This window comes from Rana temporaria, chromosome 13 (genome assembly GCF_905171775.1).
Source record: "Rana temporaria chromosome 13, aRanTem1.1, whole genome shotgun sequence".
NCBI lineage: Eukaryota > Metazoa > Chordata > Amphibia > Anura > Ranidae > Rana > Rana temporaria.
Genome location: NC_053501.1, coordinates 88,124,368 through 88,149,093, shown reverse-complemented (window position 1 = coordinate 88,149,093; position 24,726 = coordinate 88,124,368). Strand labels below are relative to the sequence as shown.

Sequence of the window (24,726 nt, the reverse complement as noted above, 5' to 3'; positions counted from 1 at the left end):
CTGACTCGGGGTTAGATTTCTGTGCTGCGATCGGAAACCCCGAGTCAGACTCGGGCTTGCCTCGCAGCATCCACAGACAGTGTTTACTCACCTTGTCCCTGGATCCAGCGATGCCACCGCGCTGTGTGAGCGAGCGGGTGCTCGCTCGATTCACACAGCGGAGAACTGCGCCAAATTCAAAAACGTAAACAAACACATTACATACAGTATACTGTAATCTTATAGATTATAGTACTGTATGTAAAAAATACACACCCCCCTTGTCCCTAGTGGTCTGCCCAGTGCCCTACATGTACTTTTATATAATAAAAACTGTTCTTTCTCCCTGCAAACTGTAGATTGTCCATAGCAACAAAAAGTGTCTTTTTATGTCAAAAATGGTTTTAGAGCAGCTAGAAAACCGCGATAATAAATTATAATCACTTGTAGAATTGTGCGATAGCGATTTGTGGGGAAATTCGTCTTTAAAAAAATAAAAGTAATGACAGCGACAATTCTGCAACTGAGCAAATTTCAGTGATTTTGAGTTGATTACATTATTGAATAATTTTTATTATAATTATATTATTATTTGTTATAATTATTTATAATTATTTATTATATTATAATTTATAATTTTGTTTTAAAAAAAATGTCATACCCGGGATGCCTACTAGTCTCTTGTTTGGTCAGATTTAAGTGAGTTATTCCTAAAAATTACAGGCCTACAGTATAAAACGCCAAATTTCCTTGCAAATAATGGTACAGCTTTCAGCACCTTTTTTCTGAAAGAATCATACCTCCAGGGAGGTTAAATATCACACCTGCTGTGTGTCTATAGTAGTGGCACGTGTTTAGAAATGTCCCTGCACAACATGAAATTATTATAAGAACAAAGTAATTTAATACTGCTTGCGCACGTGCTGTGTGGCAACAATATCTCGATTATTTTAGGGGTGGTGGGGGGGCCATTTTTTTGTGAAAGCAAAATTGTAGAAAAAAGGGCACCCCTCAAACATACTGTAATTGGAGCGCAACAAAGAGCCACGTGCAAAGTATTGCATCAAAATTTGTTATGAGGTGCCCCTGTTATACAGGGGCACAAAAAATTGTTCTTAGGCACAACACAACACTGCAACCCCTCCCAATAACTGTAATTGGAGCGCAACAAGGAGCCACGTGCAAAGTATTGCATCAAAAATTGTTATCAGACGCCCCTGTTACACAGGGGCAGAAAAATTAGGCCTTAGGCACAACACAACACCGCAACCCCTCCCAATAACTGTAATTGGAACACAACAAGGAGCCACGTGCAAAGTATTGCATCAAAAATTTGTATTATGCGCCCCTGTTAAACAGGGGCAGAAAAATTTGTCCGTAGGCACAACACAACACTGCAACCCCTCCCAATAACTGTAATTGGAGCGCAACAAGGAGCCACGTGCAAAGTATTGCATCAAAAATTGTTATTAGGCGCCCCTGTTAAACAGGGGCAGAAAAATTAGGCCTTAGGCACTGGTGGCGGAGCCCAGAAAGGTCAGTCGATCAACAGAGTCGGTGGAGAGGCGCACCCTGTGATCGATCACAAAGCCTCCAGCAGCACTGAATGTGCGTTCTGAAAGAACACTGGATGCAGGGCAAGCCAGTAGCTCAATTGCGTACTGTGCAAGCTCTGGCCAGTGATCCATCCTCAAGACCCAGTAAGCCAGAGGATTTTCCGTGGGGAAGGTGTCCAAGTCGGATCTTGCCGCTAGGTATTCCCGGACCATGTAAACCAGACGCTGGCGATGGTTGCTGGAACCGGTCAGACCTTGGGGCTGTGGACTAAAAAATTATCTGAATGCATCGGTCAGACGGCCACCTTCTCCACCGCTCCTTCTCTGACTCACCAAAGCCTCAGCAAGATGTTGTCCAGGGCCAGGTTTTGGTAATCCCCCCGGTTCTGGGAACGCATTGCAAAGACCCTTCTGCAAGGCCTCCCGCAGACGTTTCATCTTCTGCTCCCTCTGCGATGGCAACATAAGGTCCGCTACCTTACTCTTGTAACATGGATCAAGGAGAGTTGCCAGCCAGTAATGATCCCTCTCCTTGATAGCACGTACACAAGGATCCTTACGCAGGCTTTGCTGGATCAGGGGAGGCCAATGCAGCGTAGGTTTGCAGAGGCATTCGGGGCACAGTCCTCTGGGTCACTGAGGACGACAGGATCCAAAGCCCCCTTTATCCCAGCCACGTAAAAATCCATGTGTTCCTTGGACTGTAAATGATCCCTTGAAGACTGCTGCTGTTGATACTGATGTGCTAGGCTCCACCTCCATGCTGCTGATACAATCATCCTCCTCCTCCTCCTCCTCCTTCCTGTGTGCTAGGTGGGCAAGCAGGAACAGTGTCTGGATAAAGGGGGCCTTGAGAGGTAAGGAAGTCCTCCTCTTCCTCCCTCTGTTCTGCCTCAAGGGCCCTGTCCATTATTCCACGTAGGGTGTGCTCCAACATGTGAATAAGCGGGACAGTCTCACTGATGCATGCACTGTCACTGCTCACCATCCTCGTGGCCTCCTCAAATGGTGACAGGACAGTGCATGCATCCTGATCAAGGCCCCACTGGCAGTGGTGAAAAAAAACCCAAAGCTCCCCTGACCCAGTTCTGCTGCCATATTGGCACAGGTACTCATTGATGCCCTCTGCTGCGTGTGCAGCCGCTGCAGCATGGCCAACGTATAGAGTTCCATCTGGTGGGCATGTCACAGATTAGGCGGTTCTTGGGCAGGTTGTATTCCCTCTGGAGGTCTGTCAGCCGAGCAGTGGCATTATATGACCTCGGAAATGTACACCAGACTTTCCTGCCTGCTTCAGGACATCCTGTAAGCCCGGGAAACCTGCCCAAGAACCGCTGCACCACCAAATTGAGAACACGCGCAAAACAGGGCCACATGGGTTGAGTTTTCCCTGTCGCAGGGCAGAGAGGAAGGTTGGTGCCATTATCGCTGACCACCATTCCCGGCTTCAGCTGGCGTGGCGTCCACCACCTCTGAGCCTGCCCCTGCAGAGCTGAAAGAACCTCTTCCCCAGTGTGGGCGCCTGTCTCCCAAGCACACCAGCTCTAGCACCGCATGGCCTCTCTTGGGCCTGCTATTCCTGCGTAACCCCTCGTACGGCCTACGGAGCACGGCTGTTCTGAGGAAACATCATCACAGGAAGAGGCCACGGAGGAAGAAGAGGAGGGGGTGAAGGAGAGAGGTGTTGTCACAAGCAGTAGTAGTGTTTGGAGGCGTGGTGGCGGAACAACCTCCAAAACTACTGTACCTTGCCCTGCGTCCTTCCCAGCTGCCAGCAGAGTCACCCAATGGGCCGTATAAAAGACAGGTAACGGTCCCTGTCCATGCCTGCTGGACCATGAGTCAGCGGTAAGATGCACCTTACCAGTGAACGCCCTGTCCAGCGAGGGCATGGACATTGCCTTCCACATGCCGGTAGAGAGCCGGATCGCCTTCCGTGAGAAAAAGTGGCGTTTGGGTACTTGCCACTGAGGTACTGCACATTCCACAAACTCACGGAAGGGGGCAGAATCTACCAACTGAAAAGGTAGCAGTTGAAGTGCTAGCAATTTTGCTAAGCTAGCATTCAACCGCTGGGCATGAGGATGGCTGGGAGTGTACTTCTTTCGGCGCTGCAGCAGCTGGGGCAGGGAAATTTGTCTGGTACTATCAGTATATTGCCCGCATGTACTACCACTACTAGGTTGTGACACACCTATTTCTACAACTTTAGTGCAGGCTTCAGAGAGGACTGGGGGTCTAGTGGGGTTGGAGGTCACAGAAGGGCAAGGGGAGGTTCACTTTGGTCTTTGGTGTGGGTCTCTCTGGTATGCTTGCCAACGAGCTGCATGGCAGGTCGACATATGTCTGGACAAGCATGTGGTGCCCAAGCGGGTGATGTTTTGGCCACGCGAGATACGCTTGAGACATTATGTTGCAAAACAGCAAAGGTACGATCTGATGGACCTGTTTCAAAAAAGGCCCACACCAAAGAACTTTTGCTGTACCGTTGAGACACAGCAGTGCCACGTAATGCAGTTGGTGTGCTGCCCTTAGGCTGACCCCTGGAGGGCATCCTGCCTCTTTGGAGATGTGCCTGTGCCTCGTCCTCCTGTCCTCCCTCCTCTTCCTCCTCTCTCTCCCTATCAGGCACCCAGGTAGAGTCAGTGACCTTATCATCCCCTCCCTCCTCATCCTCACTGTCGACAACTGGCAGTATGCTCCAGTGGGGGGAACATCACTCCCAGATTGTTGTCCCTCTCGGCACCCCCCTCTCCCTGGGCTCACATCCATGCCTTCCCTCTATCTGTGTTCCGTCATCGGAGTCTTCAAAACGCTGCGCATCTTCATGCCAGCATGTACCCAACACTGTGTTGAAACAGTTTGGGGGACTCCTCAGGAGGACATGGTGGGACTAGGGAAGGATTGTGTGAAGCCGTTGTGCAGAGGGAAGAGGACGCTTTGGCAGCTGCTTTGCCAGACAAACTATGATTGGTCTGTGTGAGAGAGGATGAGGAGGATGAGGACGGCTTGGTCATCCACTCCACTAATTTCTCTGCATGTTGAGGCTCAACACGGCCAGCTCCCGAAAAGGACGAGCGGCCACGGCCACGTGCTGAAGAGGATGCACCACCAGCGTTACCTCTAGATGCAGAGCCTGCTTGCCCTCGTGACTCTCTGCCTCTCTTTGTCCTTCCAGACATATTTATGCGTTCAGGTGCTATGTAACAGCACACGCGCAGTGACACCAACTGCGTTCAGGTGGTATGTAACAGCACACACGCAGTGACAACAACTGCGTTCAGGTAGTATGTAACAGCACACACACAGTGACACCAACTGCGTTCAGGTGCTATGTAACAGCACACACGCAGTGACACCAACTGCGTTTAGGTGGTATTAAACTGCACCCGCGCAGTAAGAGCGACTGCGTTCAGGTGCTATGTAACAGCACACACGCAGTGACACCAACTGCTTTTAGGTGGTATTAAAATGCACACGTGCAGTAAGAGCGACTGCGTTCAGGTGCTATGTAACAGCACACACGCAGTCACACCAACTGCGTTTAGGTGGTATTAAACTGCACACGTGCAGTGAGAGCGACTGCGTTCAGGTGCTATGTAACAGCACACACACAGTCACACCAACTGCGTTTAGGTGGTATTAAACTGCACATGTGCAGTAAGAGCGACTGCGTTCAGGTGCTATGTAACAGCACACACACTGTGACACCAACTGCGTTTAGGTGGTATTAAACTGCACACGCGCAGTAAGAGCGACTGCGTTCAGGTGCTATGTAACAGCACACATGCAGTCACACCAACTACGTTTAGGTGGTATTAAACTACACAGGCGCAGTAAGAGCGACTGCGTTCAGGTGCTATGTAACAGCACACACGCTGTGACACCAACTGCGTTTAGGTGGTATTAAACTGCACACACGCAGTAAGAGCGACTGCGTTCAGGTGCTATGTAACAGCACACACGCTGTGACACCAACTGCGTTTAGGTGGTATTAAAATGCACACGTGCAGTAAGAGCGACTGCGTTCAGGTGCTATGTAACAGCACACACGCAGTCACACCAACTGCGTTTAGGTGGTATTAAACTGCACACGTGCAGTGAGAGCGACTGCGTTCAGGTGCTATGTAACAGCACACACACAGTCACACCAACTGCGTTTAGGTGGTATTAAACTGCACATGTGCAGTAAGAGCGACTGCGTTCAGGTGCTATGTAACAGCACACACACTGTGACACCAACTGCGTTTAGGTGGTAATAAACTGAACAGGCGCAGTAAGAGCGTCTGCGTTCAGGTGCTATGTAACAGCACACACGCAGTCACACCAACTACGTTTAGGTGGTATTAAACTACACAGGCGCAGTAAGAGCGACTGTGTTCAGGTGCTATGTAACAGCACACACGCTGTGACACCAACTGCGTTTAGGTGGTATTAAACTGCACACACGCAGTAAGAGCGACTGCGTTCAGGTGCTATGTAACAGCACACACGCTGTGACACCAACTGCGTTTAGGTGGTATTAAACTGCACATGCGCAGTAAGAGCGACTGCGTTCAGGTGCTATGAAACAGCACACACGCAGTCACACCAACTGCGTTTAGGTGGTATTAAACTGCACAGGCGCAGTAAGAGCGACTGCGTTCAGGTGCTATGTAACAGCACACATGCAGTGACACCAACTGCGTTTAGGTGGTATTAAACTGCACACGCGTAGTAAGAGCGACTGCGTTCAGGTGCTATGTAACAGCACACACGCAGTGACACCAACTGCGTTTAGGTGGTATTAAAATGCACACGTGCAGTAAGAGCGACTGCGTTTAGGTGCTATGTAACAGCACACACGCAGTCACACCAACTGCGTTTAGGTGGTATTAAACTGCACACGCGCAGTAAGAGCGACTGCGTTCAGGTGCTATGTAACAGCACACACGCATTCACACCAACTGCGTTTAGGTGGTATTAAACTGCACACGCGCAGTAAGAGCGACTGCGTTCAGGTGCTATGTAACAGCACACACGCAGTCACACCAACTGCGTTTAGGTGGTATGAGGCCCTGTACTCACGACCAAACATGTCTGCTGAAACTGGTCCGCGGACCAGTTTCAGCAGACTTGTTTGGCCGTGTGTAGGCCCCAGTGGACCATTTTCGGGCAGATCGGACAGGTTTCCAGCGGACAACTGTTTCCTGGACTTGCTTTAAAACAGTCCGCTGGAAACCTGTCCGCCCGGACATGTACGGTCGTCTGTACAGACCTACCGTACATGTCCGGCCGCCCGCCATCCCTCGCATGCGTCGAATGATTTTCGACACATGCGTGGAAAGCATTTAAAAGGCAGGGCCCGCCCATGTCGCCGCGTCATTGTCGCTGCGACAACCGCGTCATCGACGCGGCGACACGTGGACACGCCACGCGTATTGTTTACGCGCGGACTTCTGTTCGATGGTGTGTACAGCCATCGAACAGGCAGTCCCCGGGCAGACATGTCCGATGAAAACGGTCCGCGGACCGGTTTCATCGGACATGTCTGCTCGTGAGTACAAGGCCTTAAACTGCACAACGCGCAGTAAAAGAGCGGACTGCGTTCAGGGTGCTATGTACCAGCACACACGCAGTGACACCAACTGCGTTTTAGGTGGTATTAAACTGCACCACGCGCAGTAAGAGCGACTGCGTTTCTGATCAATTCAATAGCCCCAATTGCATATCACGCGACTGCGTTTCTGTGCAAATAAATAGCACACGTGCAGTAACAGGTAATGCGCGTATGTGCAATTAACTAGCACACGTTGAATAACACGGAGTACTATGTTTAAGCTAAACCCTAATGCAGGCCATACAACACGTTAGAGCACTGCATCAAGCACAATCTCCTGCCTGACAGATACTAATAGCAGATCTAGGTGAGCTATACAGTTTATAAATATATTGACAACTCCTAGGGATGTGAATATATTCTCTACAAACTGTAGATTTAACTATACTAACTAGCCTTCCTGCTCTATCTATCTATTTATCTATCTGTCTGTCTGTCTGTCTGTCTTTCTGTCTTTCTATCTATCTATCTATCTATCTATCTATCTATCTATCTATCTATCTATCTATCTATCTATCTATCTATGTATCTATCTATCTATGTATCTATGTATCTATGTATCTATCTATCTATCTATCTATCTATCTATCTATCTATCTATCTATCTCTCTCTAACTGTCTGACTGCTCCTCTCTGTAACAAAGCCGGAACACACTACACGAGGCCGCCTTGCAGGCTGCCTTTTATAGTGTGGGGCGTTGTACCTAACCCCCCCTGAGCCATAATTGGCCCTAAGCCTGCCTGGCTCTGGCCAATTATGGCTCTTCGTTTTTTGCGCGCTGTGATTGGCCAAGCAATGCGGGACATACAGCAAGCCTTGGCCAATCATCAGCGCTCAACGCCGCAGTGAATTATGGGGACGTTTTGCATCACTCTAATTTGGCGCGAACGACCCGTTTCTGTTCGAGTTTCGGACGAACGACTTCGAACGACCGATGTTCGTGTCGAAACTACGTTCGTACTCGAACGCGAAGCTCATCCCTAGAGAACCCAAGGCGATTTTGTCTTGACAGTGTATACGCAAAGCAAGCTTGTCGAGTTTCCTCAAACAAGCCTAACAAGGAACTCATTCCAGGACAACGATGTGTCTTTTCTGACGAGTTCTCGGTCGTGTGTACAAGGCCTATTCTGGTTCATTTGTATGTGCCATGCTGTGTACATGCGATTGGAATTTCTGACAAGAAATGTTCGATGTGAGCTTTTGGTCATAAATCCTGACTGTGTGTAGGCCCCATCGGACATTTTCTGTGGGAATTTCCGACAATTTCCGACAGCAAAAATTTGAGAGCTAGTTCTCAAATTTTCCGATCGTCTGTATGCAATTACGATGCACAAAAATCCTATGCATGCTCGGAATAATTTAACTGAATTTTTCTTGGCTTGTCCTAGTGTTGTACGTGACCGCATTCTTGATGTTCGGAATTTCCGACAACATTTGTGTGACCGTGTATATGCAACACAAGTTTGAGCCAAAATTTAGTCGAAAAAAAACCCACGGTTTTGTTGTTGGAAATTCCGATCGTGTGTACGCGGCATTGGCGCTCTAGATCATACCAAGGATCACTTAAAAGGGGTGGTCTGGGGCACGAGTAACTTGGAGTCTGGTACAATGCAAACTGTGCCTGAGCACAGAAATTACATCACTGAGCACTCACAGAGCATGGAAAAGTGATCACCATAGCTTTAGTTAAATAGTCATTTGTAATCTGCATACTGTTTCCACATCAGTGATCACTAAACCCATAGGATGAGCATGAGGACCATGCAACTAGAGCTTGCAAGAAGAGGTCAGAAGTCCAAATCAGAATAGTAGCCAAGGGTGATAATGCCATACAGTACAGTGAGTGAAGAAAGTCGCCCTAAGACAAGAAGTGTGTTAATCCCTAGTAAGATGGGGGGGGGGGGGGGAGACTGGACACCTTAACCCAGCGGTCCCCAACCTTTTTTACACTGGGGACCGGCTGAGTTTTTTCGTGGGCAATTTGTTATGGAAATGGCTGGTGTTGGCGCTTCAATCATCACAACGCCATGGTTAATATGGTGTTAGGATGATTAAAGCGCATAATTCCCATTATTTTATTGTAATAAAAAAAGAAAAAGTTCAACGCACCATAATGCAGAATCAGTGGGAACCCTGAGTTTGTCACTTGCCACCATCGCTTACCACCAGATGCAGCTTGTCACTTGCCAGATACCGACTGTCACTTGCCAGATACCGACTGTCACTTGTCAGATACTGGAAGTCACTTGCCAGATAACGACTGTCACTTGCTAGATACCGACTATCACTTGCCAGATACTGACTGTCACTTGCCAGATACCGACTGTCACTTGCCAAGTGAGGGTGGATCATGCGGCGATGCGGGTTGGGCAGTGAGAGATTTCATCTCTTGCCTGCCATACCTCAGTGTAGTGTTTGTGCCGGCTGTGAGGACTGGACAGTGGTGGGGCAGGGTGGGCGGTGAAAGATGACATAATCTCTCTGCTCTCACGCACCTCAGACGGTATTGTGTTTGCGGCCGGCTGTGTGGGTGAAACAGCTGTGATTCAGGGTGGGCCACGAGAGGTGATGTCGTCTCTCTTCTCGCCCGCTCTTGCCGAACCTCTGAAAGTGCAGCCTTCGTGGCCCGACTGCAAATAGGCTACGGCCCGGCAGTGGGCCACAGCCCGGGGTTGGAGACCCCTGCCTTAACCCATAAAAAGGAATCATCAGTAACACCTAACACCTAACAGCTTGAATTCTGCAGCAATCCACAAAGCCCCATCCTCCAAACTGAAAAGTCCCTGCAGGGGGCTTATCGGAATCTAAAAGCATTCCTTTATCAAGGGGACCCCCAGATCCCGCCCCCCCCCATATGAATGGGTATTGGGTACATTGTACCCATTAATGAAGACTAAATTTAACGTATATCCCTACAGGGTGATAGTTTGGATACACTGGTATTAGTGTGCCACCGTCCCGATAATATGTAGATTTTGGCTAGAAGCTAGTAATTTTGGGCTTTGAAGGCACGCGATAGGTATGATAAGAAACTAGATCATTTTATTTTATAGAAATGTCATAAAAAACAGTTACAAATATAAAATCAAAGACATTAAATCAATAACTGGTCCACACAGGTTATCACAATCATAATACAATTCTATCATAGAAGACTCAAGAAAGTGTATGATCAAAAGGTTAACTGTGCGATGTGTAACCAGGTGGTGGGTCCAGAGGAAAAGGAGTGCTCGCTCTACATGTTAGGCGTTAAAACAACGCTTCCTCAGGAGCATAGACATGTCGATCTATTAAAATATATACAAACAAAAAAGCAATAAATTATTTGTATAAATAAACAAAGAATAAAAAAAATGCATTTATTGCTTTTTTGTTTGTATACCGTATTTTCCGGCGTATAAGACGACTTTTTGGATGCAAAAAAATGCATCCAAAGTCGGGGGTCGTCTTATACGCCGGTGACAGTCTCCGTCTGCTGCGAGCGTCACTGATTTAAAAGCCGCTCCTTCTCCTCAGAGTGCTATGTGATAGGCGGAACACAAATCTTCCCAGCAGCGCCTCTGTTCTGTGTTCCTCCTATCACAGATGCCTTCTCATCCTCGGACGAGATGAGAAGACGTCCGTGATAGGCGGAACACAGAACAGAGGCGCTGCTGGGAAAATTTGTGTTCCGCCTATCACAGGACAGTCTGAGGAGAAGGCGTGGCTTTCAAATCATGGACGCTCGCAGCAGACGGAGACGGTCACGGCCTGGAAGTCAAATCAGCAAAACGTGAGTGATGGCACTGTTCGCACAGTGGGGGGCAAGTTCAGGCACAGTGGGGGGGCAAGTGATGGCACAGTGGGGGGGCAAGTGATGGCACAGTGGGGGCAAGTGATGGCACAGTGGGGGCATGTAATGTGATGGCACAGTGAGGCATGTAATGTAATGTAATGGCACAGTGAGGCATGTAATGTAATGGCACAGTGAGGCATGTAATGTAATGGCACAGTGAGATTTGAAAAAGCCTGTCAGCGGTTCTGGCTACCCCTCAACTTCCAGAAAGACTAGTAGGAAGGGGGTAGTCTTATATGGCGAGTATATCCCAAAACCAAAATTTTTCCTGGAAAATTAGGGGGACGTCTTATACGCCCAGTCGTCTTATACGCTGGCAAATACGGTATATTTTAATAGATCGACATGTCTATGCTCCTGAGGAAGCGTTGTTTTAATGCGTAACATGTAGAGCGAGCCCTCCTTTTCCTCTGGACCCACCGCCTGGTTACACATCGCACAGTTAACCTTTTGTTATACTCTTTTTAGAGTCTTCTATGATAGAATTGTATTATGATTGTGATAACCCGTGTGGACCAGTTATTGATTTAATTTCTTTGATTTTATATTGGTAAAAATTTCTTATCATACCTATCAGGTGCCTTCAAAAATCCTAAATTACTAGCTTCTAGCCAAAATCTACATTGTACCCCTACTCATTCACCAATTTTTTTAAAAAAATTACAGGAGGAAGATTTGGACAATTCCTGTAATTTTTACTTTTTTGACACTTTTTTGGATGAGTGAGTAGGGGTACAATGTACCCGATACCAATTCACATTGGGGGGTTGGGATCTGGGGTCCCCTTGTTAAAGGGGGCTTCCATATTCCAATAAGTCCTTCGACCGCAGCCCCCCAACACCACCTAGCAAGAGTTGTGGGGAGAGGGCTCTTGTTCCCATCAACATGGGGACAAGGTGTTTTTGGGGGGACCCCAGAGCACCCTTCCCATGTCCATCAACATGGGGACAAGGTGTTTTTGGGGGGACCGCACCCGACATGTGGCATGTTCATGCTCTCAAATCCCCCCTTGTTTTTGCATGCTCGGTCTGGTATATTTTGGGGACCCCACACAATGTTTTTTATTTTGGCACAGGGGTTCACCTTGATATTCATATCAGACCCAAAGGGCCTGATAATGGACTGAGGGGGGAACTCGTGCCATTTTTTTCAATGATTTCTATCTATATTGCCGGGATCCGACAATACATTACAGCCGCGAGCAATTTTAAATAACATTTTTTCCTTAAGAAATGTAATTTTGCTGTGGCAATGTTATGAACGTGGAAAAAGATGTGCTACTTTACAGGAAAACTAAGGATACCCCCCATTCACGATATTTAAAGGAATGTTTCATATTTATTGTTTCACTTTAAGCATTATTAAAATCACTGCCTCCTGAAAAATCTTCATTTTTTTAAAACTTTTTTTTACATTGATACATGTCCCCAGGGTCACAGACCCAGATCCCCATACACTTTTTATGCATAACTTGCATATAAGCCCTTTAAATTAAGCACTTTCATGTTCATGTTCGATAGACTTTAACGGTGTCCGCACACATTTTTGGCTTGTTCGCATGTTTTTCTGCAAACCCAACCAGGGGGTGTTCAGGTCATCCCTACTTAGAAGCAAGTGCAATAGCACATTACTTATTTCCCCTTTATAAAGTTATATTCAGGATCATTTGCTTTAGTTCAATCAATACTATTTTACTATATTGTCCAAGCACTGATGAAGGGGCATTTTTGCCTCCTGTCTTTTTCTGTTTTGTTGTCATGTATATTTAACAATAGAGCTTTTGGGGCTCTGGGCATGGTCATTTGTCTCTCTTTCAGTAATTTTTGTAAGGATTTTTTTCCGGGCCAGGATCGCGAGATGAAACTGAAGGGAAAAAAAACCCTGGCAAAAGGAAAACGAATGCAGCCACCTCATCTAAGGACTGTTATGCTGCAATATATTCATTTATACTTATAGTTTTAGATGAACAAATTAATTAGAATAAACCATTCTTAATGTTCTGTCTGTTTCAGTTTTGATAGGGAAGACACGATTGAGTTTGAAGAAAAATATGCTGTATCTGAGGTTCCTCATATACCACAAGGTAAGTGCAGCAATATTAATCAACACGTGTTGACGTGTATGGCTTTACATACCACGTCAGTCCGATTAAACACACTAAAGCCTCTCACCACGATCTGTCCATCCGATGAGAACGGTCTTGGGTTAACCGATGAAGCTGACTGATGGTCCGTCACGCCTACACACCATAGGTTAAATAACAGACTGTGTCAGAACGCGGGGTGACATAAACACAACGACGTGCTGAAAAAAATGAATTTCAATGCTTCCAAGCATGCTTCGACTTGATTCTGAGCATGCATGGATTTTTTAACCGATAGATCGTGCCTACTAACGATCGGTTTTGACCTATCGGTTAGGAAAGCCATTGGTTAAATTTAAAGCATATTTTTGGACGCGGGAACGACGGCCATACTTACATTGGCTACGCCACCTAGGGGGCAGGTTTATCTTTACGAGGCGTATTCTCTACGGAAACGGCATATCTTTACTGCGACGGGCAAGCGGTACGTTCGTGAATCGCGTATCTAGTCATTTTACATATATCTACCCCAAAAATCAACGGAAGCGCCACCTAGCGGCTACCTTAAAAATTACACCCTAAGATTACAATGGCGCAGACCGTCGTATCTTAGCTAGGTTAAGTGTATCTCAGTTTGAGCATACACTTAAACTTACGACGGGCTTAGATTCGAGTTACGTCAGCGTATCTAGTGATACGCCGGTGTAACTCTTTGTGAATCCGGCCCTGTGAGAATAACTAGAATAAAAAGAATGATAACGTGAGGAGGAAAAAAAAGCGCCCTGTCAGAGGGACATTGGTTCCAATCGCGAAGAGCCGCCATAGAGTCATCTGGGCCCACCTGTGCCATCTGCCAGTGTCACCTACCAGTGCACAACAGTGTCGCCTATCAGTGCTCCCCAGCACCACTTGCCAGTGCCCACAGAGCCACCTACCAGTGCCCCCAGATTGCCTCTGGGTGAGGCCTGCCTACTCCCAACTCCTGCAGTCTGGCTCCTCTCTCGATTACACGCACAAAATACACTTAAAAAAAAAAAAATACAGTTAAAAAAAAAAAGGAGATACACCGTCGTATCTCTTTTGTGAATCTGGCCCATATTTTTTTACAAAATCTATTAGGAAGTAGAAAAGGAAATTAAAATGTAACCTACTCTTAGATTTACAGATGTCTTTCGATAACCCCCCTGCATATAGTAAAGTGCCAACCATGGAGATTGCATGACTGACTGTTATCTTCACAAAGGACCAATGTATATGTAAGTAGAACAAGGTTCTGTTTTTTCTCCATTCAGCAGCATGTCATGGCTTTGGTAATTCCTTGAGCAGTAAAGGAGGCTGATTATTTTAGCAAAGTTTTTTTCATTTTTCAGTGTAGGTTTGTTTTGAAACAAAGCTGAAGTGGGGTTTGGTGTTCCCAGACTTTCTATGTGCATGCTCGGAGTTTATTTATAACGCCCCAGCTCCACCAACCTTGAAATGAGTGGTATGACCCCTCTCACCTTTTGTGCTTTCATTTTGGCCCATCACTGAAAAGTGTAGCCCCACTGGCCAGAGTGCTCAAGGTCAGGCTCTCACCTGGGAATCTGGGGTCCAAATTGCATGCTGGAACACGCTGGAATTCAGGGGTGTGCTATATTAAATGAGCCTTCATGCAGCTGGATGTGTCTGATACATGAAACCAATGAATAATAGACATGTGCGGTTTGTTTCGTTTCGAATCAAAATTCGTAAAAATGTCACCAAAATTCGTACATTCGGAAGCATTCGAAATCCGAATTGCTATGCTTCCGAATTGTATACGAAATATGAAATTTCGTTGGCAAATTTCGGATTCCAAATTTCATTACAACAGAAACTTGACTGCTGTTTTGTTGACCATTCAGAGGTTTTCTTCTGCTGTGAGGTTTGGGAATTTTTTTTTTTTTAATATGGGAGTGGGGGAGACTTGTACAGGTAGTTGATGGGAGATTCAGAATTGGACAAAATAAGAATGTTTTGTTAATATCATTTTATTATTATCATAATAATTAGGATTATTCGTTATGATGAAGTTAAATTACCTTCTTCTGAATATTTGAAATGGGAGTCACCAGTAGGGTCCGCAGTTTCAATTTGAACATGAGTACGAATCGAAAATTGTTTCGATCATTGTGGGAGCCCCTCAAAATGAGCACAGCAGGGGTACAGCCCCAGGAGGAAGTCAGTACAGCACAGGGATGGTGGGAGCCCCTCATAATGAGCACAGCAGGGGTACAAACCCAGGAAGTCAGCACAGGGATGGTGGGAGCCCCTCATAATGAGCACAGCAGGGGTACAAACCCAGGAAGTCAGCACAGCCCAGGGGTGGTGGGAGCCCCTCATAATGAGCACAGCAGGGGTAACAAACCCAGGAAGTCAGCAAAGCAAGCACAGGGATGGTGGGAGCCCCTCATAATGAATACAGCAGAAGTACAGCCCCAGGAGGAAGTCAGCACAGCACAGGGATGGGTGGGAGCCCCTCATAATGAGCACATGGCTGCCATGCACAGCTGCTCCAGTTTTGCCTGCTCCAGTTTTGATAGAGCCCCCCGCAATGTGCGGGATCACCGGGGATGTGCTGGGTCACTGGAAATTGTTTGGTGTTACCACGCATGTGCTCTCTGCACATCCCCGGTGACCAGTGTTGCCAACCTACCAGATTGAAATTTACTGGCACGATACCTGAAATTTACTGGCGCAGCCACGTTTTTACTGGCATTTCACAAAAGTTACTAAATTACCGGTACATTTTTAGGTGCAAATTTCAGTATTTAGGCTACAAACAAGTACGCTAGGCAAATAGCAATGTGATTTAAGGTAGATATTAAAGTAAAAAAACATATTTTTGTTATTTTCGATATAATAAGGGCAAATTATTTAGTCACATCACCCCCTGCCTCCATCCCCCTCTGCCACCAACACCCCCTGCCTTCACCCACCTCTGCGGTGCCACAATCTCCCCCTGCCTCCAATCTCCCTCTGCCTCCAATCTCCCCCTGCCTTCAATCTCCCCCAGGCCCCCCTGCCTCCAATCACCCCCTGCCTCCATCCCCACCCTCTGCGGTGCCACCAACAACCCCTGTCTCCATCCCCCACCCTCTGCGGTGCCACTATCCCCCTCTGCGGTGCCACCAACACCCCCTGCCTCACTCACCCCCTGCCACTAACACCCCCTGCCTCAAATCTCCCCCTGCCTCTAATCTACCCTGCCTCTAATCTCCCCCTGCCTCCATCCCCCTCTGCGGTGCCACTGCAGCCACCATCACCCCCTGCCTCCAATCTCCATGTGCAGTTCCTGCTATGTTTACTGGCACATTCCCGCAACCACGGACATTTACGAACGGGGGGAAAAAAGTGCCAGTTTTTACGAACTGTCTGTAAAAATACGAATGGTTGGCAACACTGCCAGTGACCCCAAACAATGGGGGGATCTATCTAAACTGGAGCAAACGAAAACTGGAGCAGCTGTGCATGGCAGCCAGTCAGCTTTTCTCTTTAATTTTCAAATCTTTACAGAATGAACTGAAGAGAAGCTGATTGGTTGCCATGGACAACTGCTCCAGATTCTGTTTGCTCCAATTTTGATCAATTACCCTAAGAGATACCACCTTCCAGGACGGCACCCGAGAGATGATGGCTCCTCCTGCAGGAAACACAATCACATGACAGTTTAAAAGGCCCCGCCCTTCCCCTTGCTCCTCAGTATTGATTGTGTTTCTCCAACACAGCGACACGTTTGTTTTGTTAATGGAAACCTAGAGACCGGGGAGGGTCGAAGGTACCCCTGTGAGACAGGTCTAAGGGAGGCCGGGGAGGGCTGAACTTACCTGTAGACTTCGGTCCAAACTCACAGGTCGCCCTATGTAAGCACCAGTGCTCTGAGCTGCGGGGAGGTGAGCCATCACTGTGTGCTATCGAATCCACCACCATTCGAATCGCCGTTTCCCGGGTCTCCAAAACTCAAAAAACGCCGCGCTCCAGGCCTCGTTCTGAGACAGGAACTGCATCACAGGAAGTGGGCGGTTCCAGACGGCGTAACCCGGAAGTTCCCAGTGGAACGTGGGAGACGGCTGTGGGCGGTGGACGGGTCGGCTTGCGGTGAACCAGTACAGGAGTACCGACAGCCAGGACCGAGTCACCCTCCTCATGGAAGAGGACGGAAAGACCGACACGACCGCTGGCAGATCCAGGTCGGGGGGCGGTAAGTACCAATCCCCCTGGAAAGGGAGGAGGGAAGCGGTGAGAGTTCCCAAACTTTTAGGGAACGACCGGAGCAGGATCTGGTCCCTTCTCGTCCACTTCCTCCCCTCCCCAGTACAGCCAGCAGTCTTGGGAAAGACAATTTAAATGTACATTTCATGTCTTTCAGAAACCCCCAGCGGACCCCAGGAGGCCTCAGCTCAGTCTCCTTCCGCTACAGGGCATAGTTCCTCTAAAAAGTATGGGAATTGTAGAGAGAAGCTCCCCAAATCCTACACAAAACCTTTCTGCTATAAATGTATTAATATGCTGGCAGGAAAGGAGGCTGCTGCCATGATGAAGAGTTTTCTCTCATCCATGCAAACAGAAATGTTAGCAACAGTTAAGGCCTTCCGGGAGGCAGCCGGGCAGTCGGCACAGACCGAAATGGAGGAACTTACCCCTAAGGAAGGCACTTCCTCTCAGGAGACCCCCTTTTCTAGGGGCCCAAGTGTTTTCTTTACACCTTCACAAATTCCCCCTCTGGGGGAAGCAGATGGTGAAGAAAGTGAGGTAGTCAGTCTACCTAGGTCTAGGCACAGCTCAGGAGAGGTAGATGGAGACTCCATTGGTCAGTCTCAGGAAGACACACGTCCAAGAAAACACCTCTTTGCTGTAGAAGATCTAGAGAGTCTCCTCCAGGCAATCTACGCCACAGAGGAAATTCCTGAGACCCCTAAACCTGCCTCAGCACAGGATAAAGTTTATAGGGGCCTGAGCGACTCTCAATCTAAAGTATTCCCCCTGCACAAATCCCTCAAGGAGTTAGTCCTTCAGGAGAGGAGAGACCCTGAAAGGAGAATAATCAAACAAAAAACCTGGAAAAGAAGATTCCCCTTCTCCCAGGAAGATGAGGAGGTCTTCTTTAAGCTTCCTAGACTTGATGCGGCTTTGTCGCAAGTCACAAAATTATCTGATCTCTCCTTTGAGGATGCGGGGTAACATCAAGGATGTGATGGACCGTAGAGCAGAATTCTCCTTAGAAAAGCCTGGGAGGCCAATGCGGCAGCACTAAGCCCAGCTTTAGCAGCAGCATGTGTGGCTAGGAATACAGATGTTTGGGTAGAGACACTCACCGACCACCTCGCTCAGAACTCGGAGGCTGAGGAGGTAGTTGAGTCACTTACAGTAGTAAGGAAGGCGATTGCTTACCTGGCAGATGCAGCTACAGAATCTGCAAGGGCAGCAGCCAAGACAGCAGCCCTCATTAACTCTACTAGGAGGGCAGTTTGGATCAAGGCTTGGGAGGGAGATGCTACATCCAAGGGAAAACTCTGTGGCATCCCCTTCCAAGGTTCCCTGTTGTTTGGTAAAGACCTGGATGATGTCCTTGCTAGGTCATCAGAAAAAGGTAAAAAATTCCCAGTTAAACCCAAAAAAGAAGGTTTCAAGAAAACTTTTCGAGGCCCCCAGGGGCAGGGTAGACAGAAAGCCAAAAAGGAACCTTTTAGGCGTTGGAACTTTGGCAAAGGGAACAGGAAGAACAACCTCCTTTTCCCTCCTCCAAAACCCAGCGACAAACCGTCCAAGTGACGACGAAGTCAGAGTGGGGGGTCGACTATCTCAATTCCTCCCTCTATGGGAGAGAATTTCGAACAGTCATTACATCTGCCAAATAATTCAAAAAGGCTATCGCCTAGAATTTCTGGCTACACCCCCCACCATGATCACCATTACTCACCTTCCCAGGGATACCCTGAAAAGGTCTGCCCTCTTGGAGGGCATACAGGAGTTAGCCAAATAACTAGTGGTAGTACCAGTACCAAAAGCTCAGCAGTACCAGGGATTTTATTCCCATATTTTCGTAGTGCGAAAACCCTCCGGGAAATACCGTCTAATAGTAAACTTGAGAAACCTGAACAAGTTTCTGGAATACAAAAAGTTTACTATGGAAAGTATTTATTCGGTAAGAAAGAACCTCATGAAGGAGGCCTTCTTGGTGACCCTAGATCTCAAAGATGCCTATCTTCACGTGCCAATCCACGTGGATCACCAGGTATATCTGAGGTTTGCGGTCGTAGTGGAAGGAGAAACCTTCCACTGGCAGTTCAGAGCACTACCATTCGGGCTAACCTCCAGCCCAAGGATTTTTACAAAAATCCTAGCAGAAGCGGTGGCATACCTGCACCTTCAGGGCATATCCCTTATACCCTATTTAGACGACTTGCTGATTTCAGGAAAATCAGCCGCCCAAGTCACGCTGGATGCCAACAAAGCAATGGCACTCCTAGAGAGCCTAGGGTGGATAATCAACAAAGAAAAATCCTCCCTCAAACCAGAACAGGTCAAGACCTTCCTGGGATACGTAGTGGACACCAGGCAGCAGAGACTCTTCTTACCAGAAGAAAAAGTTTTAAAACTAGCCTCAGCAGTTGGGAACCTTATCAAAAACCCCAAACTCTCCAGAAGGAATGTTCTGAGAGTCCTAGGCCTGATGTCAGCAAGCATCCCAGCGGTGGTTTGGGCTCAGCTTCATGCCAGGACATTACACTTCTTCTTCCTGTCCTCATGGGACAAAAAGAAAGAGTCCTTAGATCAGGAAATACTACTCACCCCCCAGGTTCTGTCCTCCCTGGAGTGGTGGACATCTCCCCAAAACCTGAGGGGAGGGCGACCGTGGGCTCAGTGGAACCCAGTGAAGGTTACCACGGATGCCAGTTCCTGGGGGTGGGGCGCCCACCTGGAGGGGAAAAAAGCTCAGGGGCAATGGGACAGCTCACTAGCTCGCAGGTCATCCAACTACAGAGAACTCAGAGCAGTGGGGGAAGCCCTAATAGCCTTCCAGGAAGACATCAGAGGCAGAGAAGTCCAAGTAAGAACAGACAAAACTGGAAGGTAGAAAGGTATTTCTCGATTTCCTGGGAACTACAGTCGGAAGGTCTGGATGCACTATCCCAGACCTGGCGCTTCGGACTGGCCTATGCCTTCCCGCCGGTGGCGCTCATTCCGCGAGTTCTTCAGAAACTCAGCAGGTCTCCAGGCCAGATTCTTCTGATAGCACCATGGTGGCCAAAAAGAACTTGGTTCGCAAGCCTAAGAGCCATGGCGGAGCCTCTGAAGCTCCCGTACAGGGCAGATCTCCTCAGGCAGGGCCCAGTACTCCACCCAAAGCCGGAATTCTTTCAGCTAACGGCCTGGTTAGTGAGCGCCAGATTCTAGAACGCAAAGGCTGCTCAGAGAAGGTCATAGATACTCTCCTCATGAGCAGAAAACCAGTAACTCAAAAGATTTACCAAAAGGTATGGAAGACCTTCTGTTCCTGGCGTAAGGAAAGACAGGTATCTTCAACTTCTATCCCGGTTATCCTGGACTTCCTCCAGGATGGGTAGATTTAGGATTGAAAGTTAGTACCCTTCGGGTCCAAATAACGGCTCTCTCAGTCTATCTTGATAAAAGATTGGCGAAAGAGGACCTTATAAAACGTTTTTTGTTAGCTAGAGAAAGAGTTTCTCCAGTCCAAAAATATAGTTGTCCACCTTGGGACTTAACTAGGGTGTTAGAGGCGTTATCTATACACCCATTCGAACCTCTGGAAGAGGTTCCCCTTAAGTTTCTAACCTTAAAGTTGACTTTTTTGTTAGCCATTACTTCGGCCAGGAGGGTAGGGGATTTGCAGGCGCTATCCATGAAAGAACCCTTCCTGAGGGTGCAGCCAGATAGGATCACCCTTAGAGCAGACCCCCTGTACCTGCCTAAGGTGGCATCCCTATTTCATAGGACGCAAGACATAATATTGCCGTCCTTCTGTTCTGAACCAAAGAACGAAAAAGAAAAGAAATTTCATCTGTTAGACGTAAGAAGGTGTCTTCTCATTTATCTAGAGAGAACTAAGAGTTTTAGAAGATCTAACCACCTACTAGTTCTACACGCTGGGCCCAGGAAGGGACTGCAGGCATCAAAAGCCTCAGTCTCAAGATGGATTAGAGAAGCAATATCTAAATCCTATATATGCACTGGAGCAACAGCTCCCGTAAAGATCAAGGCTCACTCTACCAGAGCCATAGCAACTTCCTGGGCTGAGAAAGCAGGGGCCTCCTGGGAACAAATCCGCAGTGCAGCCACCTGGTCCAGCCGTCATACATTCCTGAAGCACTATCGTGTGGAAATGTTGTCACAGCAAGACTTAGCCTTTGGTCGAAAGGTTCTACAAGCTGTGGTCTCACCCTGAAGGTAGGCCTGTGTTTATTACTCCATTATCCTCTCGGGTGCCGTCCTGGAAGGTGGTAAGAGAAAACCGACGTTAGACCTACCGGTAACGGTATTTCTATGAACCTTCCAGGACGGCAGGCCTACTTCCCACCCTATGTGGAAAGGGAAAAAAGGTAAGTACCGATAAGGCCTACGTCCCTTGTGAACCAGTTCAGGATTACTCTATTGCATACTGAGGTGCAAGGGGAAGGGCGGGGCCTTTTAAACTGTCATGTGATTGTGTTTCCTGCAGGAGGAGCCATCATCTCTCGGGTGCCGTCCTGGAAGGTTCATAGAAATACCGTTACCGGTAGGTCTAACGTCGGTTTTTTATCTGTTCTAGCAGTCATATGTGTAAATGAAAAGAATACTGGGGGCACTGGGGCAAAAACAAAACTATCATCGACTACCATATTGAGAGAGGTATTTTAGCTTTTTAAATTCATCATAACAAATGGTCGTAATTGTTACAAAAAGTGAACGAATCTAAGGCTCTCACCTGGGAATCTGGGGTCCAAAATTGCATGCTGGAACACGCTGGAATTCAGGGGTGTGCTATATTAAATGTGAGCCTTCATGCAGCTGGATGTGTCTGATACATGAAACCAATGAATAATAGACATGTGCGGTTTGTTTCGTTTCGAATCAAAATTCGTAAAAATTTCACCAAAATTCGTACATTCGGAAGCATTCAAAATCCGAATTGCTATGCTTCCGAATTGTATACGAAATATGAAATTTCGTTGGCAAATTTCGGATTCCAAATTTCATTACAACAGAAACTTGACTGCTGTTTTGTTGACCATTCAGAGGTTTTCTTCTGCTGTGAGGGTTGGGAATTTTTTTTTTTTTTTTAATATGGGAGTGGGAGACTTGTACGGGTAGTTGATGGGAGATTCAGAATTGGACAAAATAAGAATGTTTGTTAACCTCCTGGGCGGTGTTCCCGAGTCTGACTCGGGGTGAGATTTTTGGGCTAGGATCGGTAACCCCGAGTCAGACTCGGGCTCGCCTCGCTGGATGTACAGGGAGTTTTACTTACCTTGTCCCTGGATCCAGCGATGCCACCGCACTGTGTGAGCGAGCAGGACCTCGCTCGATTCACACAGTGCCTCCGTGTGACGCCGATCTCCGTTCCCTGCGACGTTACGACGCACGGGGACGGAGAACGGCGCCAAATTCAAAAAAGTAAACAAACACTATACATACAGTATACTGTAATCTTATAGATTACAGTACTGTATGTAAAAAAAACACACCCCCCTTGTCCCTAGTGGTCTGTCCTGTGTCGTGCATGTCATTTTATATAATAAAAACGTTTCTTTCTCCCTGCAAACTGTAGATTGTCCATAGCAACCAAAAGTGTCCCTTTATGTCAAAAATAGTTTTAGATCAGCTAAAAAACAGCGACAATAAATTATAATCACTTGCAGAATTGTGCGATAGCGATTTGTGGGGAAATTCGTCATAAAAAAAAAAAAATAATGACAGCAACAATTCTGCAACTGAGCAAATTTTAGTGATTTTGATTTGATTACATTATTGAATAATTTTTATTATAATTATATTATTATTTGTTATAATTATTTATAATTATTTATTATATTATAATTTATAATTTTGTTTTTAAAAAAATGTCATACCCGGGATGCCTATTAGAAGCTTGTTTGGTCAGATTTAAGTGAGTTATTTCTAAAAATGACAGACCTACAATATAAAACGCCAAATTTCCTTGCAAATAATGGTACCGCTTTCAGCATGTTTTTTCTGAAAGAATCATACCGCCAGGGAGGTTAATATCGTTTTATTATTATCATAATAATTAGGATTATTCGTTATGATGAAGTTAAATTACCTTTTCTGAATATTTGAAATGGGAGTCACCAGTAGGGTCCGCAGTTTCAATTTGAACATGAGTACGAATCGAAAATTGTTCGATCATTGTGGGAGCCCCTCAAAATGAGCACAGCAGGGGTACAGCCCCAGGAGGAAGTCAGTACAGCACAGGGATGGTGGGAGCCCCTCATAATGAGCACAGCAGGGGTACAAACCCAGGAAGTCAGCACAGCACAGGGATGGTGGGAGCCCCTCATAATGAGCACAGCAGGGGTACAAACCCAGGAAGTCAGCACAGCCCAGGGGTGGTGGGAGCCCCTCATAATGTTCCAAAAATTGTTCGATCAATTCATATTTCGTACGAATCCAAATTGAATTTCGGACACGAATTATGAAATACGAACGGCTAATACGAAACGGAATGGCACAAACTAAACAAATTTATTGACGGCGCACATGTCTAATGAATAATTCATCATTTCAGTAGGTTTTAAAAATTCTTTGTATTAGCACCTTTTTCTTGTTTTTCAAAAAAAAAAAGAAAAAAATTCAAATTCTCAAAATCCAAAATTTTAATTCACATACTAAACAATCTAAACTTCTCTTGCTTCCTTAGGTTTTTTAATTCTGTTTTATTATTATTTATTATCCCTGAAAATAAATATTGTCATTTTTTTTCAATACAGATATACAGTCCTACCACAGGGATTCCGAAAACATAGCAATTTTCCATAACATGGGAAATGTATTCATTCTTCTGCATATTATTTGTATTCACTATGTAAGCTCTGTCACTTAAAATCTAATTTAAGCTAAAGCATGCTGTGTAATTCACAATGTTTTAAAATGTGCAGCTTTTATTAAAAAAAAAAACAAAAAAAAACAAACCTACCTAATTATTGTGCTATGTTCAGGCACTCCTTGTCACATCTTGTCACACAGGCTTCCAGTGGAGACTATACATGGGCATTTTAACACCCATTACATACAGAAGGTATTGTCCACAGTTGTCACCATCAGGAAGCCCCTCCTGAGAAATGCCATGCAGCCATTGTTGGAGTGTGTATAGACGGGAATTTTTTTCTAAATTCCAGCTGTTTCAAAACCCTGCTCGATTACTTCTGCCTTACTTCCTGGACAAACTTTAGGCCATAACACAGGAAGGAGTTGACCAGCTGAGGGTAGACGATGAAGGGTGTGTGCTAATGAGGTCAGCTGGTCAATTCCTTCCAGTTTCGTGACCAAAAGTCTGTCCAGGAAGTAAGGCAGAAATAATGGAGCAGTGTTTTGAAAGTGAGATAAACGTGTGTAGAATAAATGGAAAGCTTTTTTATTTTTGCAAAGGAAGTACATTTATGTTATATTGGTACATAGGGGAGCTGGAATTTGGAA

The 24,726-nt window shown here is 46.6% G+C and overlaps 1 protein-coding gene across 6 annotated transcripts in view; it reads left to right on the top strand.

The window, feature by feature from the left end:
- LOC120920481 (Fc receptor-like protein 3) overlaps positions 1–24,207 on the top strand; it is a 224,045-nt gene extending 199,838 nt beyond the window's left edge. For 5 of the 6 annotated variants that reach the window (XM_040332601.1, XM_040332595.1, XM_040332599.1 and 2 more), the window contains 3 exons: positions 12,983–13,053; positions 14,211–14,309; positions 24,021–24,207. In XM_040332601.1, coding sequence (XP_040188535.1) covers positions 12,983–13,053; positions 14,211–14,279 — 140 coding nt within the window. In that variant the 3' untranslated portion in view covers positions 14,280–14,309; positions 24,021–24,207. Of the gene's footprint in view, positions 1–12,982; positions 13,054–14,210; positions 14,310–24,020 lie in introns of those variants that run through there. The other variant, XM_040332600.1, reaches the window with a different exon arrangement.
- Positions 24,208–24,726: the final 519 nt, after the last annotated feature.